The sequence below is a fragment of the Arvicanthis niloticus genome, chromosome 6 (genome assembly GCF_011762505.2).
Source record: "Arvicanthis niloticus isolate mArvNil1 chromosome 6, mArvNil1.pat.X, whole genome shotgun sequence".
Taxonomy (NCBI): Eukaryota; Metazoa; Chordata; class Mammalia; order Rodentia; family Muridae; genus Arvicanthis; species Arvicanthis niloticus.
In genome coordinates this window covers 92,966,639-92,984,518 of record NC_047663.1, presented here as the reverse complement: position 1 = coordinate 92,984,518, position 17,880 = coordinate 92,966,639, and the positions used below count along the sequence as shown (strand labels likewise).

The 17,880-nt window shown below is 46.9% G+C and overlaps 1 protein-coding gene across 5 annotated transcripts in view; it reads left to right on the top strand.

The window, feature by feature from the left end:
- Positions 1-839: 839 nt before the first annotated feature.
- Positions 840-17,880, top strand: part of Nlrc3 (NLR family CARD domain containing 3) — a 32,540-nt gene continuing 15,499 nt past the window's right edge. For 2 of the 5 annotated variants that reach the window (XR_013111446.1, XM_076937270.1), the window contains exons 1-3: positions 12,178-12,899; positions 13,001-14,747; positions 15,762-15,848. Coding sequence is in view for 4 of the 5 variants with exons in the window: in XM_076937270.1 (XP_076793385.1) it covers positions 12,638-12,899; positions 13,001-14,747; positions 15,762-15,848 (2,096 nt within the window). In the remaining variant the exon portion in view is untranslated. Of the gene's footprint in view, positions 1,279-11,794; positions 11,942-12,177; positions 12,900-13,000; positions 14,748-15,761; positions 15,849-17,880 lie in introns of those variants that run through there. The other 3 variants (XM_076937269.1, XM_076937271.1, XM_034507715.2) reach the window with 3 other exon arrangements.

The window sequence follows — 17,880 nt, the reverse complement described above, 5'->3', positions numbered from 1 at the left end:
TCTGGTAGGCACCTGGTTCAGGCATCTTTGCTGCACCCTTTGGCCAAGACTACAGCTATGCTCTCTGCCTAGAGCCTTCTCAGGCTTCTCATGGTCTGGCACTGTGTCCTCCAGCTCCTGGCCATCTCAGTAGGGAAGGAGATGGGCGGGAGTTGTCCTGAAATGGCATTTCTAACCTTCCCTCAATGGGAAACAAGAATTAATGGTCACAGGTGCCTCCCGCACCCCTGCACTCGCAGGCTGCCGTCAACATCGGAATTCAGCAGACTGTCACTCCATGTGCTTGCTGAAGAGCCCCTGTCACTCAGCTACCACCTTGTCACCTAACTCTAATAGTAAATGGCTTCCCCCTGATGCTAGAACACATTCAAAACAGTCCATTTATTGCAAGCTTTTTTTTTTCTGTTTTGATCGCTCTCAGCCATGTCCTTAGCCTTCCTTCCCTGTCAGAGCAGGACGCCTACTGAGGCCCATCTTCAGGGACAGAATGTGACCTTCCTGCTGTCAACAGCTGCACGCACGCTGCATTTCAGGATCCACTGACTCACAGGGAGACATAAGATAGGGCTAGGTCAGAAGTACCTCTGGGGTGAAAAGGGCGTGGTCTAATAAGAGGAAGGCCACAGGGTATCAAACCCTGGACGTGTACAGGCATTCAGTTCTATCGGCTGTCTCTCTGCAGCGTGACCTAAACCCAGGTGCTGACTTCCTCCCTGCTCCCTTGCTTCCCCACCCCCCACCTACTGACAGAGTCTGTTGTCAGAGGATGGAGGGTGACATGTCAACAATTCTGGCACTGTGCCCATCCTGAGCACATGCTGAGGGGATGCTCAGTCCCAGAATGGAGACCCAACATCATTTCTCCACTCTGGGGGATGTGACAGAACCAAAGAGGTGAGCCTGGGGCCAACCAGCTTACCGATTTGTCAGTGAGGCTGTTAGCTTTTAAAACTAGACAGGAAGGAAGGTTGAGGCGGAGGACAGGAAGAGCTGAGGAGCCCGAGCTGCAGTGACAGTGGGTGGGCTCCTGGGGACTGCAGGATGTGGTGGGTCTGTCACTCCTTGCCCTGGCGTGATCAGTGTGGTAAACTCCCCTGATCTCTTCAGAGAAGGTTTCCTCAGCTCTGGACAGACCAAGGCCTCAGCCTCAGCTGGCCTGCCACTGACTACCTAAGGCATCCAACCGTAACCATGGCCTGCTCACGGGAGCAGAGCTGTACCCAGGAGCGTGCAGGCGGAGCCCTTTAGCACCCTGGAGCAGCCACAATTGGCAGGAAGGTAAGAAGCATCCAGAGTACATCAGTGCAGGCGTGAGGGAGGACTCAGGAACAGCTAGCTGGTAGGGAGGGCAGAGGCTCTTAAGGCCTGAGCTGTGCCGGGCATGAGGAGACTACAGAATGCTGAGCCCTGGGTGCCGGGAGCCGCTGGGGCTGGATGCCTCAGTGTGTGGGAAACTCATGTGTGCCCAGGATGACGATCCAGGACAAGTTCTAGGGGAGAAGACCCAGCTCCCTTTTCTTGGTGATGGCATGGCCAGAGCAGGATGCACTGCAGGTTGTTACGGGTGAGCAACAATGCCATTGGGACCCTGCCCTCCCAGGCTGACCCTCTTCTTGGGTTCAGTTCCCACCTGTAAGTGGAGCCGCAGCTCCAGCACCTGCCCCACAGGTCAAGGCAAGTGCTACATACAGCTCCCAGGTCCAGCTCCCAGCTCTTCCACAAGTACCCCCTCCCCCCAGGGCTACTAATAGCCACACCCTGGGGTTAGTTAAAACTTGTCATTCTGAGACTGCTAACCCTGGGAGGCCTCTGTAAGAGGTCTTGCTGAAAAACCTAGTAAATGTTAAACACAGGCAGTGCTAATTATGGTATCCACCCATGAACAGGCTTCTAGGCCCTGGGGCTCTTCCCAGTCCTTGTCCTACAGGCTAGTATTTCCTTAACCCAGGCTTACCTTAGCCTTCCTGCAAAGGTTGTATCTACCTTCCTGCTGGGAGGGCTAGATCTACCCATTTGCTGGGACTCCAGGTCAGTGTCAAGGTGTATCCCTAGGGCTGAAGTTACTTCTTCCTTTGGGATGGTGATCTCAGAAGCTAGATAGTTGCTATGGTGCTAGGTCAGGCCCCAGAAGGGAGATGAGGGTAGAGAGTAGGTTATACAAAGAACCCAAGGTACTGTGTGTGTGGCCAGAGATATGAGCAGCACCCCCTCAGTTTCTAAGCCAAGCCAGTTTCTAAGGTGGGGCAAGGCAGGTATTTGGAAGGGAGGAAATCAGCAGGCTCAGGCTGGGTCTGCGGACTTGGCAGAGAAGCATGGGACAGAATAGGCTCCACCAGACATAATGCTTGGTCAGAGCCAAGAAGCAGTGATCTAGGCCCTTTTAAAACATGGTCACCTCATCCTCTTGTTCACTAGCAGTGATGAGATTATCCGGTGGGCATCCAATTACAGAAGGCAATGGCTAGCCCTGATCCATGCCCTGACAATAAATACCCTACTAAAAAGCACAACAGGGGCCCCCAGCATCCTGGCCTTTGACATGGACAGGCTGACATTGAACTTGGTCCAACTACATTTGTATTTTTGCACAGTTGCCAACTTCAAAAGTCAAGATGTACTTTACACGTAGTAAGGTGAGCTAATGGCCCTGTGTGTGTTTAATCACCCCTTAGATCAATGTGTAGAAACTGGCACCCAAAGGTCTCTTGTGCTGCCTCTCAGGCAGAAGCAAGCCCAAGAGAAACTGTTTGACATTTGTCATTTTAGATTGGTTTGTCCAGATTTAAAGTTCCCTGGAAATGGAATCCCAGAGCATATTCTTCTGTGGCCAACTGTGCAGACATCTGTATGATAGGCTGGGTCAGATGCGGATATCCATATAATATGCTGGGTCAGCAGTTTGTGCCCTTTTTGTATTTCCCATACTACTGTTGATGGGTATTGGTTGATTTTACTACTTTGGCTAATTCTGAGTAAGGCTGTCAAGAACATTCTAGAACCCGTGACTTGGTGGAAATACATGCTGGGATCCTAGATCTATCTTTTTCATCTCCTTCAGTGATGTTCTACAGTCTTTAGTGCAGAGGTGGCAAACTTTTTGCTAAGTTCATTCCCAGTATTTGATTTTTTATGATACCAGTTTTGATTTGGTTGTTGTTAGTACAGGAAAATAGATGGACTGTTTGCAAGCACTGACCCTGGGTCCAGAACCCTGCCAAACTCAGACATCAGTTCTAATCATTTGTTTATAGACAATTTTGAATGTTCTGTGTCTAACCATAGCTGCAAATATTTTATTTTTCATTGTGATACTTTCTTCTGTGTCTCTGTGTGTCTGTATCTCAGTTTTTAGTTCTTTATCGTTATTGTTGTTGTCATTATTGTTAATGTGTGTGCGCACACACATGCACGTGTGTATCACGGCATGCATGTGGAGGTCAGAGGACAAAGTTCTCTCCTTTGTTCTCTGGTTGCCACATTTGTGCAGCAAGCACTTTAGAACCCTCTAAGCTGCCTTGCCTGCCCCATCCTAATTTTTAAAAAACTAAACCATTAAACAAAATATGTTATGCTTAGTGAGTAGAAGTAAGGATTGTACTCTATCTTTGTACTATTTAAATATTTTAATGACTATGTATTACTTTCATAATTCTGTAAATAAGCTAGTGAGGTATAAGAAGAACGCTTGCTAGTGAGATCCGACCAATTAAAATTTATATAATAAAAAAATAATTCCTTAGTTCCACTACCAAGTACTTCTAGCTTTTTCCTGTAGAGAGACAAAATTGTATCCTGTTATAATTCTATTGTTATTTTTAAGTTTTTAGAGTAACTTAATTTTTAAATGTATGTGCACATATGTGTCTCTGTATACATATTCACATGTGCTTGCAAGTGTACCCAGAGGCCCAGAGAGGGAAATGGATTCCTTGAAGTTGGAGTTGCAGTGGCTGTAAGCCACTTGATGTGGGTGCTGGGAACTGAACTTGGGTCTTCTGAAAGAGCAGTGAGCACTCTTAACCACTGAGCCATCCCTCCAGCCTCTGTATTCTATAATACAGTATAGACATGTATCTTTCAATATAAACATGTAAACACATTGTGGATCTGGGGCTGTAGCTCACTGGCAGATTCAGAGCTGTGGCTCACTCACTGGCAGATCCATCATCACTTGCCTACCACAATTGAGACTCTGGTTTAACTCCTAGCACCACACAAAAGGGATCATCATTTAATTTAACTACGCTCAGAATTATACATTTTGTATAAATTATACCTTCAATAAAGTGTTTTGAACCTTTATGACATTAAAAGACAAAAAGTATACCATGAAGCCTGGTGTGGTGGTGAACTTTGAATCCAGCATTGGTAAGGCAGAGGCAGGCAGGTCACTGTGGGCTGGGGGTTAGCTTGAACTACATAGTGAGTTCTAAGACATCCAGAGTTATATAATGAGACCCTATCTCAAAATAAAGCGTACACTACATACATTACTCTGGTTAGACACATCGAAGGCCTTACTTTACTTATGGCCTCAGAGTATTGCAACATAGAATTGGACCAAATTTATTTTTATCCATCTCTTCTTGAAAAGAAATTTACATTTTCACCGCTTCAACTTTTTCCTGTTGGGAATGTTTTGTGAGCATTCTTGTAGCTGCATCCTTGACTATCTGTCTAACTATTTATTTAAAATAGACTCACACAAGTGGGGGCTAAGGAGAAGACTCAGTAAGAACACTTGATAAGAACACGAATTCAGATGCCCAACACCCACGTAGAGAGCTGAGTGTGGCTGTACTGTGGTGGGTGGAGACAGGATGATGGCTTGGGCTGGCTGGCCTAGATCTAGATTCAGTGAGAGACTCTGTCACAAAGTAGTAAGGCGGAGGGAGATGGAGCAGGACATCTGATGTCCTGGCACATGCAAAGGCATCTGTATTCGCGTGTCTGTACATACATCATGTGTAGCAGAGAATTAAACTTCTTTGGCTCCCAGTGGGTCATGCATGCTGTACCCACCAAGAGCTCTCTGGATCACACACACAGAGATACTCTCTCACACACATACACAGTTAATTGTGATATGTCACAACTAGCTCAATGGCTGGGTGTTTCTAAACCTCTCCACAGCCAGCACATACTTTTCTCTGGTACTCCTGGCTTAACACTTTTTTGTTTTGTTTTGTTTTGTTTTGTTTAAGACAGGGTTTCTTTGTGTAGCCCTGGCTGTCCTGGAACTCACTCTGTAGACCAGGCTGGCCTCGAACTCAGAAATCTGCCTGTGTCTGCCTCTCAAGTGCTGGGATTAAAGTTGTGCGCCACCACCGCCTGGTGGCTTAACATTCTTTAAATCTATATTTTATCTTTGTTGCCCTGTTACCATCTAGGCAGCCCCCCATAGGTTCCATCCATTCCCTTTCCACCTACACTGCTGGATGTACACTTCTCTCCTGCAGTCTTAAATCCGATCCCTCTGTCATAGCAATTCTCCTCTTCCCTTCTCTCTTGGTCCTTTGCCTGTGCAATCTAAAAGTCCAGCCCTGTCTCTCTGCCCAGCCATTGGCTGTATGGCAATTCTTTATTACCAATGGAAGCCAGCTGGGGCAGGGACCCTCAGGTCTGGAAGCGAGGCTTTTAGGAGCCAAAATAAGACAAAGCATTAGAACCAATTCCCAACATCTCACCCTTTCTGTCCAAATTTAAAAAAAAGGGGGGGGGGTTTCTCTCAGGTACAAATTGAGCATAACCATAACAGTTATGTAAATTACCAAGTATGCTATACAATTTATATTCGGTCCATCATAGTTGTCAATTAGATAAAGTATTCTACTATTTATCCTGACTTAAAGAGTTTACAATTCTTTATCTGAATTATATTCTGACTTTAATTTGTATTACCACCTGAAAACCATCCTTCCTATACCAGCTTCCTCAATGTTAATTAAACAACTTGAGTTTGGTTATGAGACTATAATTAGTCTTCAACCCTGTCAGAAATCCAAGAATGAATTAAATATTCCCTGAAGATATAGGAAGCACAAGACATAGCTTCCAAAATATAACCAAACTGTAGCGACAGCTGACTACCTGGACAGTTCCTCATTCCTCAAAACATTGGAACATCAATATTCAACCTTCTGGCCCAGAACCATTTGACAGACCTTGAAATGAATTATGAAGAACTTGGTTGCTAAACTGTCCACTATCCTATATTGTGTATCCTTTCTTGTACAGTATTTTTTGTCTGTAGATGAACAGAGTGATTTGTGTCCAATGGCTTCCTTGCCATAACTGGAGCAACTCCATATGGAGGTTTTGATGCTCAATTTCTTCTTTGAATTAAGAAGGGTCACTGTCGGGAGCAGACATGTCTCTAGTCAAATGATCTCTAATAATGAATTAATATTAAATGTCCTATTCTGTGGATTTCTGATGTTTTTGAAGACTACTTATCTATATAAAGTGTATCTGAATTGTTGAACCTTGACTACTATCATGCACACATATAACACTCACACCCACACATAAAAAAATTAATTCCCACACATAGCATTTTAAAAAAATACAGTCTGTTATTGATTCTTTAGTGTAATTTTAATTTTTTCTATCCTTATTTTTAATGATGTTCTTAAATGCTTTAACCTCCCTTGTAACCCACCACCCACCAGAGGTAGTGGAAAAGAAAGGGTGTGGGGGAAGAGGACCTGTTTACAAAGGTTCTTTGGAGCAATTCCTGTCTGTGTTGTCTAGAAACTGGCAGTTCAGGTCACAGGTCAGCAGCGGCAGCTTGATCCACTCACAAACACTTCATGGATACACCAGTTCAGTAGGGTTGGGTTAGCAACGGTGGTGCCATAACCTAGCAGAGACAGCCAGGCCTTAGCCTCAGCTCGAGCCAGTCGGAGGGACCTGGAGGGACACCAGGAAAAGTTCTCAGCTGTATCTCTCTCAGGGAAGTGAAGACTCGAGACCCAGAAGCATTGCACAGCCCACTATACCAGCAGGCCAAGCTCTGTCTCTGTCATTCTGTGACAGACCTCTAAACTTTGGCAATTCCACATGTATTCTAATCCCACTCACTTCCCAGTCCTTTTATATCCAACCTCTGTCCTTGTAACCTCTCCCCAAAAAGAAAAGAAGAAGAGGAAGAAGAAAAAGAAGAAGAAGAAGAAAACGAAGAAAACGAAATCCCACTCACTGACCCTCCGGTCATGCCTGCTCCTCTATCAGCCTTCTCTCACACCAGTCACCACGGTGCCGGCTCCAGTTGCCGTGCCATATTTCTACCACTCCACTCCTCCATCTTTCCTGCCTCTCCATCATGTATTCTTTGCCATAGTGGTGTTGGGAGCTACAGTGTACCCCACAGTATACAGTTTTGTCCACACATCTTTACTTGTAAATGTTCATTGCAATGAGTCCTTGGTCTGATTTAAGGCCTCTGGCTTCTGCTACACCATTGATGCTGGACCCTCACCAGGACTCCTCTCAGATATCCTGCTGTTGCCCAGAGTTATGAAGATCCTCTGGTTATGGACCCACCCCCTCACATGCTCTCAAAGCTCATAGATAGGTTATATGTAGGGGTGGGTCAACTCAAGGCCCTAGATGTGGGCCTGGGTGGTAGCTGAGTTGGTCTGCTTAGGTCTCCTCTGGGCCTCCCCTCCTCCAGGTAAGGAGCAGGGCTAGCTCTCTCCCATGTAGCCCTGGTTGAGGGGTAGGGCTACCTCTATTCTCTCTCTCTCTCTCTCTCTCTCTCTCTCTCTCTCTCTCTCTCTCTCTTTCTCTCTCTCTCTCTCTGTGTGTGTGTGTATTGTGTCTGTCTGTCTGTCTGGTCTGTCTGTGGTGGCTATCAAGAACTGGGGCTGGCTCTCCTGTGGCTGGATGAGGTGCCAGTCATAAGCAAGATTTCTAATGGTTGAGAGGGTGTGTGATCAAGTGGCAGAGTTTGCCTAGCATGCACAAAGGGATCCATCCCCAGCACTACAAAAAACATTCCATTGTTTTTTTATACAAATTTGTACTTCAACCACCTATGTGTTAAGATTGCTTGGTCTGGAGAGACGGTTCAGGTGTTAAGAGTACTTACTGTTCATGCTGAGGACCCAAGATTTGTTCCCAGCTCCCGAATGGTATCAACCCACATCCATTTATAACTCCAGTTGCAGGGCACCTGACACCTTCTTCTGGCCCCCACAGGCACTGCACACACATGGTGAACATATGCAGGAAAAGCACTCATAAGACATAAAGTAAATAAATAAATCTTAAGAAACAGATTCTGAATACGGCCACATCCTCATCAGGGCCATAGTGTGCTTTCATATTTGCCAGTTACAGGAGGCTCATGGCTCGGCAGCTTGCCTTCTTGATTTATATAGACTGCTACTTATTTCTATGAATTATCCCCCTTTCTTTCATTTTTCTTTGTTTTGGTTTTTACGAGACAAGGTTTCTCTGTGTAGCCCTGAATGTCCTGGAACTCACTCTGTAGACCAGGCTGGCCTTGAACTGAGAGATCTGCCTGCCTCTGCCTCCTGAGTGCCCAGTTTAAAGGTGTGTGCCACCACTGCTGGCTGCTTGAATTAAAAAAAAAAAAAAAAAAAAAAAAAAAAAAAAAAGATTTATTTGGTGGCTGGAGAAATGGCTCAGTAGTTAAGAGTACTAGCTGCTCTTCCACAGGCTCCTAGCGTGGAAATGGCGGTTCAGTGCTGTCTGTAAGTCTAGTTCCAGGGCATTAGAAGCTCTCTTCTCTCCGTGTACACCAGGCATATACATGGTATACAGACATATGCAGGCAAACTCCCACACATGTAAAAATAAATATATTTAACAAATATTTATTTTTGATTCATGTGTATATGTCTGTGTGAGTATGTGCCTCGGAGGTCAGCTGGAGTCACAGGCAGTGTAAGCTCGTGGTGTGGTTACTGAGAACTGGGCTCAGGTCCTCTGGAAGGGCAGCAAGCATTCTTCATCACCGAGCCAACCCTCCAGCCCCTTTTTTCTTTGTCTGTCTAGTTATTTCCTCTGTCTATAATGCTCTTCTCTTCACTATCTAATCTTTCTAATCTGTGTCTCTGTGTGTATTTGTCTGTGAGATGCACATGTGTGCAAGTGCACATGCCTGTATATGTAGGTATGGAGGACACAGGTGAACATTGTCCTCCTGATCCATTTCCACATTTTTTTTTGAGACACTGAACCTATTTGGCTACTTTTGCTGGCCATCGAGCTGAGGGATCTGCCTGTTTCTGCTCCATCTCTGGGCTTACAGGCACACACCACTATTCCCGGCTTTCACATGGGTGCTGGGGATCCAAACCGAGGTTCTCTTCCTTGGACAGCTCCCAGCCTTATCAGCCTTCATGTGTGTGCAGCTGTTTCTGTGTTAAGAGAAGGCCTCTGTGGCTAAAGCATCTCTCCATCCCACCACACAGACACACAGCTCTTGCCTCCCTGCTGCTGATCGCATGCACATCACCGGTCGCCTAGGAAACCTTTTTCTCTCCCTTCCCCTTTACTAACATTGTCCCCTACCTCCCCCTACTCGCAAGATACTTTGTGCAGTTTGTTCACTTTCGTAGTCCCCATGTCTACAGCCCATTTATAAGGGACCCTCAATAAATATCTCTTGGTAAATCTTATCTGTAATTTAACACTCGGAAGGGTGAGCTAGGAAGACTCTATAAAGCAAACACCAGGCCAACCAGGGCCATGCTACAAGACTATCTCATAAACAAACAAGCAAGCAAACATATTTGTAGATTAGAGACTAGGGAGATGGCTCAGTGGGCAGAAACACTTGCTGAACAACCATGAGGACCTGAGTTCAAGTCCTTAGCACAGACCATGTGCTGTGTGTACATCTATAATTCCAGCACTGTGGAGCACAGAGACAGAGGGTCTCTGGGCCACTGTTGTCCAGGTTCAGTGAGAGATCTTGTGTCAGTGGAGTAATGCAGAATGTGATACAAGACACCTGACATCCTCTTTTGGCCTCTCTTGTGTGTGTATATCACACAGACCTGTGAACATATACTATACATTCACTGTCAAATACTCACACACTTCCAAATTTTACTAGTTGAATGAACAGATGAATAAAAAATATATATTCTAGTTAACAAACATTTTCCATTTTTTAAAAGGCAAGGACTTCAAGCTATGTAGCCCAGATTCTTCTCAAGTTTATATTCCTCCTGCCCCTACCTCCAAGCTTCCAGGATTAAAGCCATCTACCACTACACTCAGTGATCCAGTTTTTAAACCATGGTCTCCATCTTAGATCAGCATCCATGCTTCCCAGCCATGTGACCTTAGGAAAGCTACCGAACCTTGGTATTCTGTCTATGAAATAGAAGAGGTAAAGGGAGAGACGGTCTTCATTGTAAGTAAACTGAATGATGCAGATATGGAGCTCAGCTGAGTGCGTGGGATGCAGTGTGCTTTGGGAAACATCATGCAACAGTAGCTGAATGCTGATAGGAATGGGACATTGTCCCCATGAGTAAAAGAAAACCAACTGGAAATCTGCCCAAATATACTCGACTTCTATACAGAGCTACTCCTGATATAACCACAGCGAAGGCTGCTCAAATATTATACCCAACCGTTCTATACAGAGCTACTCCTGATATATACAAGACAAAGGCTGCCCAAATATTATACCCAACCGTTCTATGCAGAGCTACTCCTGATATACACACAGCAAAGGCTGCTGGCCAGCACTGGTGCAGGGAAAAGCAGACAAGTTACCAATGCAGGGACATTGTTCAAAGCAAGTGACAGTTCAGAAATAAGAAAATGAAATGTGGGGCTGGAGAGATGGCTCAGCAGTTAAGGGCACATACAAGGGTACATGCTATTCTTGCAGAGGACCAACATTTGGTCCCAAGCACATGCCTTAACAACCTATAATGTCAACTCCAGCAGATCTGACACTTTCTTCTGGCCTCTGTTGGCACACACATGCATGTGCACAAATCTTGTAGGCACGAACACACACACATAAACAAAATATGTCCCTTATTTTAAAAGATGAAATTATTCCTACTGAAAAGCTTGAAAAAAACTAACAGGAGAGTGACACACCAACAAAATGCTTAGTTGGCTGAAATGTGATGAAATAAAAAAATTGACTGTCTTTTACACCAACAATTTTCAGAATGACAAAACTATTTTGTAAGTGCTTAGATGCAAGTAAGAAACATTTACTTTCCAAGCTCCAGCTGAGAAAAAAAATAGGGTTTTACCAGCGATGCTATAAAAGGATCTGTGTATTAGCACAAATCCAAACACGTACACAGCATCGGCCCTGATCCCCACCCCCACACCCACTTTCTCCTTTGGAAAACTGCAAAAGCAAAAGCCAGATGCTCTTACAGGAGTGTAGAGAGAATAGTGCCATCCTCTGCCAGCCTTACATTCCCAGGTTAGTCCATCCTCTGCCAGCCTTACATTCCCAGGTTAGTCTAGCTCATTGGACTTAAACTAACTCTCCAAATATGGCTTTGTATGTAATGGTCGTCCTTCTTACTGATGAACTTTTAGCAACTTATGAAAATGTTCATGCTGAGTTAAACTGACACCAATCCCCAGTGCAAGTTCAAAACCAGAAGTCTGTGACAACAGTCACCTCTTCAGCTAATCATTGAGAACCCGGGGCAGCCAGTGCTGGCCAGATTGTTGGTAGTAAGACAACCATTCCCAGGTCGTCTTAAACAGGACTGCTGCAGTAGTATCGGACTGTGACCTTTGCTCACCCGCCTCTCGTGTGTTTCTTTTCTAGAACTATAAACTATGGGTGACTGGTCTCTGCCTACGAGTCCCCGAGGGACTGCTGTGGCCCCTGTACCCGGTGAAGCGGAACATAAATGGGACAGGCTGCAGGAGAGCTTCAAACAAGCAGCTGGCTGTGGCAGAAGAGTGTGAGCAGGTGGGATGGGGTGGCTTTACCTCTTGCCAGCTCTGTATCACTGTCCTCAGCAGTAAATGGTGCTGCCTGGAGGCCCCGAACCTCCCCTGCCCATGAAGGCCAGGAAAGCTGGGTGAAGTAGTTACACTGTTGCTCTGAGAGCTTTCTCCCCTCTTCTTTCCTTTCCTTTTTTTTTTTTTTTTTTTTTTTAAATTAAAATACTCCTTTTTAGAGCAGTTTCAGGCTCACAGAAGAATGCTGAGTGGGTTCCATGCACTGCTGCCTGCCGGGCATACTCCTCATCCGGGGCTGCATTTGTTACAGTGAAGACCCTCGGGTTCTTAGCTTAGCTGACACAGCATGATTGCACAAGTCCAGGTGACTCTAGCATCCCCACTTGAATAGTGCAGTGACACCCACTCACCCAGCATTATAGTGTCATGCAGAGCAGGGCCACTACCTGCGTTTGTTCCACACCCCCAGCCCCCCTCCACCTTATCACACCCTCTCTTTCCATTCTCTGCTTTTCCCAGACGCTCATTAGATCGGCTGGTGCACTGTCCCCTTCCCAGACTACTTACTTCACTCCTCCCAACAGCGTCACAAATGAGGAAACCTAGGTGTAGTGAAGTGACACAGCTCACCTAGCTAGCAGGTGTCAGAGCTAGAGTTCAAGTCCAGAACTCCAAGTCCTGTTCACTTGGCCCCTGCATCTTTATGATTATTTTCCCTAACCAGGGAACAACAGAGCTTCCCCAGGGTGCAGCCTTGGCTCTGTCTTCACAGCTTCTGGCTGCAAACACAGGCTCCATGAGGAAGCAAGAGGTGTGGACAGATAGACAGACATGCCTGGCCTACAATGCTGGCTCCCCAGCTGAGCAGGTGAAAACCCTTGTGGAACTGTTGGCTGGGAAGGGCAGTCAGCTGCTACAGGCCCATAACAAAATGCCAGACCCCCCACTGGGATCCCAAAGCAATGGTAAGTCTTCCATGGGGGTGAGGGAGGGTAGACAACAGGGGAGGTACCTGAACCCTCTCACCTTGCCTTGGCACCTTACCTTCTTGTCCTGTGTCCTGCAGAGTCAAGGCTACGGAAGCACTGTGAGGCCCTGCTAAGCAGGGTGGGAAATGACCCAGAACTGGGCAGCCCCTCACACCGGCTGGCCAGCCTCATGCTGGTAGAGGGCCTGACAGACCTGCAGCTAAAGGAGCATGACTTCACACAGGTGGAGGCCACACGTGGGGTCTGGCGCCCTGCCAGAGCCATCACCCTGGACAGGCTCTTCCTGCCTCTGTCCCGGGTATCCATCCCACCTCGAGTCTCTCTCACCATTGGAGTGGCTGGCGTGGGCAAAACCACTCTGGTGAGGCATTTTGTTCGTTGCTGGGCCAGAGGACAAGTGGGCAAGGGCTTCTCATGGGTTCTGCCCTTAACCTTTCGCGATCTTAACACCTATGAGAAACTGTCTGCAGACAGACTCATCTCCATGTTCTCAAACGCTGGGGAAACTAATCTGGCGGTGACAGCCCCAGACAGAGTCCTCTTGGTCCTGGATGGCTTGGATGAGTGTAAGACACCCCTGGAATTCTCCAATACCATGGCCTGCACAGACCCAAAGAAGGAGATCCAGGTAGACCACCTGATCACTAACATCATCCGAGGCAACCTCTTTCCAGAAATTTCTGTCTGGATCACTTCCCGGCCCAGTGCTGCTGGTCAGATCCCTGGGGGCCTAGTGGACCGGATGACTGAGATTCGGGGCCTTACTGAGGAAGAGATCAAGGTGTGTCTGAAGCAGATATTTCCGGAGGACCAGAACCTCTTAGGTCAGATTCTGAGTCAAGTACAGGCCAACAGGGCTCTGTATCGGATGTGCACCATACCAGCCTTTTGCAGGCTCATGGGGCTGGCACTGGGTCACTTATACCGCACCAGGCTGGCTGTCCAAGACAGAGAGCTGCCGTTGCCTCAGACCCTGTGTGAGCTATACTCTTGGTACTTCAGGATGGCTCTTGGTGGGGAGGGGCAGGATAAGGGAAAGGTAAGTCCTAGGATCGAGCAGGTGACCCAGGGAGCTCGCAAAATGGTGGGGACATTGGGCCGCCTGGCCTTCCATGGGCTGGTCAAGAAGAAATACGTGTTTTATGAGCAAGACATGAAGGCGTTTGGAGTGGACCTTGCTCTGCTGCAGAGCACTTTGTGCAGCTGCCTCCTGCAGCGGGAAGAGACCCTGGCCTCCTCGGTGGCTTACTGCTTCAGTCACCTATCTCTGCAAGAATTTGTGGCGGCTACGTATTACTATAGTGCATCCAGGAGGGCCATCTTTGACCTCTTCACCGAGAGTGGCATGTCCTGGCCCAGGTTGGGTTTCCTCGCCCATTTCAGATGTGCAGCCCAGCGGGCCACACAAGCTAAGGATGGGAGGCTGGATGTGTTCCTGCGCTTCCTCTCTGGCCTCTTATCCCCAAGGGTCAATACTCTGTTGGCCGGCTCCCTGTTGGCCCAGGGTGAGCATCAGAGCTACCGAGACCAGGTGGCTGAGGTCCTCCAAGGCTTCCTACATCCTGACACTGCAGTCTGTTCACGCGCCATCAATGTCTTGTACTGCCTGAGTGAGCTTCGGCACACAGAACTGGCCCGCAGTGTGGAGGAGGCCATGCGGAGTGGGACCTTGGCTGAGATGACCAGCCCTTCACACCGCACTGCTCTGGCCTACCTCCTGCAGATATCTGATATCTGCTCCCAGGAGGCTGACTTCTCCCTGTGCCTCAGCCAGCGTGTCCTCCAGAGCCTGCTTCCTCAACTGCTCTATTGTCAGATCCTCAGGTGGGTACGGGGTCCATGCAGGGAGGAAGGGCAAAGGAGAAAGGTTTGGAATGGTTCCTTGCTTCATCGTGCCCCTTTCCCTGTAGCCTGCTGAGATTGCTAGAGTTCCACAGCTGGGTGCTAAACCATCATAGCAACTGATTTAGTTCTAGAAGCCACCAGTCTGAGGTCAAGGCACGGGCAGTCCTCCCGTGAAACCATGTCAGGAGGGCCCTTCCTGCCTCTGGAGCTCCTGTGGGCCATCGGTCTTTGCTGCTCCCTATCCTCCTCAGTCAAATGACCATCTGCCCCTGTGTCTCTGTCTACTCACTTTTCCTATAAGGCCATTATCACACTGGATTATTATAGGTCTGCCCTACGTCAGTGTGATATCCTCTTAGCTAATATCTGCAATGAGCCTTACATCCCTGTGCAGCTACATGCTTGAGACAGCACGGTTAGAATTTCAACATGGAAATACAACCAAACTCAGGAGACTCTCTGAGACCAGGCATTGTGTCTCATACATGCAATCCCAGCAGTCAAGAGGCTGAGGTAAAAAGACTGCTGAGTTCCAGGCCAGCCTGGGCTACATCACAAGATTGTGTGTGTGTGTGTGTGTGTGTGTGTGTGTGTGTGTGTATAAAACAAAGACTGTGTAAGCCAGTTGACAGAAGCTTCACCCTCAGTCATACTCTGAGCCAAGCAAGCAAATAGGAAAAGATGTCAAAAGGTCAGGACCTGAGAGTGGTTTTGGCACCCTCAGAAGTAAAGCTAGCCAGCAGAATTCTACACAGGTGTACAGAGCTTCAGTGACAACACACTGCAAGATGTCACTTAAGAGGAACAACACAGATCCCAGGAACCACCTCAGGTTACCTCAGGTTACCCCACAGGGAATTCTGGGCATCATGAGTGCATGAGTCTATAGGTCTGAGCTGAAGCTGTAGGGCCACAGTGGGGTTGTGAGGCGGCGGAGGTTCTGCCCTGATTGTGGCCTGCAGGACTACTCACTGTCATGGCTCCCCTACCCAGGCTGGACAACAACCAGTTCCAGGACCCCGTGATGGAGTTGCTGGGCAGTGTGCTGAGTGGGAAAGATTGTCGTATTCAAAAGATCAGGTAACCCAGCCCCCAATAAATCTACCTGTTGCATGGGCTAGGGCATCTCTTCCCTTTCTGCTCATTAACCAGTGGCACCCCGGGAACAGGCATGTTTTAGTGTGTGGCTTAAAGTGCAGTCTGCGCTTTCCTTCCCTTTTGAAAGTGCCAATGGATCGGGTGCCTGTCTGTAAGAAGAGGGAAATGACCAGGGGAGGCTTGGACTCTGTCAAGTCCTCACTATGCTGTCCTGACTCGGGCATCACCTTCTAGATGCTCCTCTCAATATTTACTCTCTGAGCACAGGATTACATCTTAGGTAAAACTTTAAAAGCTTAAAGTTTAACTTTTGATTTAAATAAATTTAAGGTGAAATTTTAAAAATGTTTTCAGGCTTATTTATATGAATATTTTGCCTGCTTGCTTTTTGTGTCTACAGATGTCAGAAGACAGTGTCAGATCTCTTGGATGGGAGTTAAAGATGGTTGTGAGCCACCCTGTGGATGCTGGGAATTGAACCCAGAGCCTCTGCAAGAATAAATGCTCTTAATAGCCAAGCCTTTTCTCCAGCCTCAAAGTTTTTTTTCTTTTTTGACACAGGGTTTTATTAGTCCAGTTTTGCCCCAAACTCACTATGTATGTAAGGTGAGCCTGAGCCTTGATCCTGAGTGCTGGGGTTGCAGCATGTGCCATCAGACCCAGTTTATGCCATGCTGGGGTGGAATCCAGGTGTCATTCCTGCTAGGCAAGCACTTTACCTTCTCGGGCTAATTCTCAGTCTGTTTTCAAAAACATAAATTTAAAACTTTGTCTTTAGCTGGGTGCGATGTACATGCCTGTGATCCCAGCACTCTAGAGGCTGAGACACGAGGATTGCCTGGATTACACAGAGTGAGGTCCTATCTCAAATAAAATCAAATTACACTGCTTACGCTGTAATTAGAGAAAAGTCTGTATGCTGACTTAAATGCTTATGAAATATCTGCACTTTCAGACGTAAGGAACACTTGGGCTCCTGGACAGATCAGTGTGGAGATGGTAGGAAGGCTTCGGAGACCTGTGGAGTAATTTTAGAGAAGAGGCTTAGGGAGCAAGGTGGGGGCTGGCTGTGCCTCTCTAGCGAAGGGTAAAAACATCATCCCTCTGAGAGAGACGGTCTTGACAGCTTCTCATGGATGTGCTGTGTCTCTCATGGATGTGCTGTGTCTCTCACAGGCAGCTCTGGGCCTTTCAGCAAATGACAAAATATCCAAACAGTCAGCAATTAGTGTTGCTTAAAATGAGTCTCATGCTTTTTCCTCTCCGGTCCTCGGTGACACTAGTTTACAATGTCCACGTCATTCTGCAGAAAAACACATAAGGCTGCTTATGAGATATTATTTATACATGGTATAAGTCCTGGGCCAACAAAAGTACACTGGTCTTCAAACATTTTGACAGTGGAGGGCAGGGAAACAAGGTCTTCTGTAGTACAGGCTGGCCTTGAACTCACATGTAAACCAGACTAGTCTCTGACTAGCTTCCCGAGCGTTGGGATTAAAGGTGTGCGCCACTACACCTGACTCAGATTTATCTTTAAGGGATGGAGTTCATTTGAAAAACGGCAAATAAAACAGACAAAGGGGGAACTGCTGGCATTGAAGGAGCCTGGTCCACTTAGCTTCCCTTTGCCTTCCTGGTGGCCAGGTTACCACGAACCTTTGGAAGACGCTTGATTCAAACACTGCAGGGATTCTCATGGAGAGCCTTACCCTAGGCTGCTGCCTACAGAACTAAAAAAAAAATCTCAACTCGGGAAGCAAAACTGACTGCATCCACTGTATGCCCCTGGAACACCTTTCCAGGCATATAAAGATGAATATTTGTTTAAACTTAAAAGTGGCAATTCTGTCATTTGCTGTTTTGTACTAGAGGAAGACTAGTATCAATGGTTTGTTCAAACTAGTTTGTAGTAGTTTATGAAAACTAGTTTATACTAGTTTCTGAGCACTATGGATTTTTCAGGAATTTCATAAGCCGGGGGTACTTGGAATTAGCCATGGTTTGGGGCTAA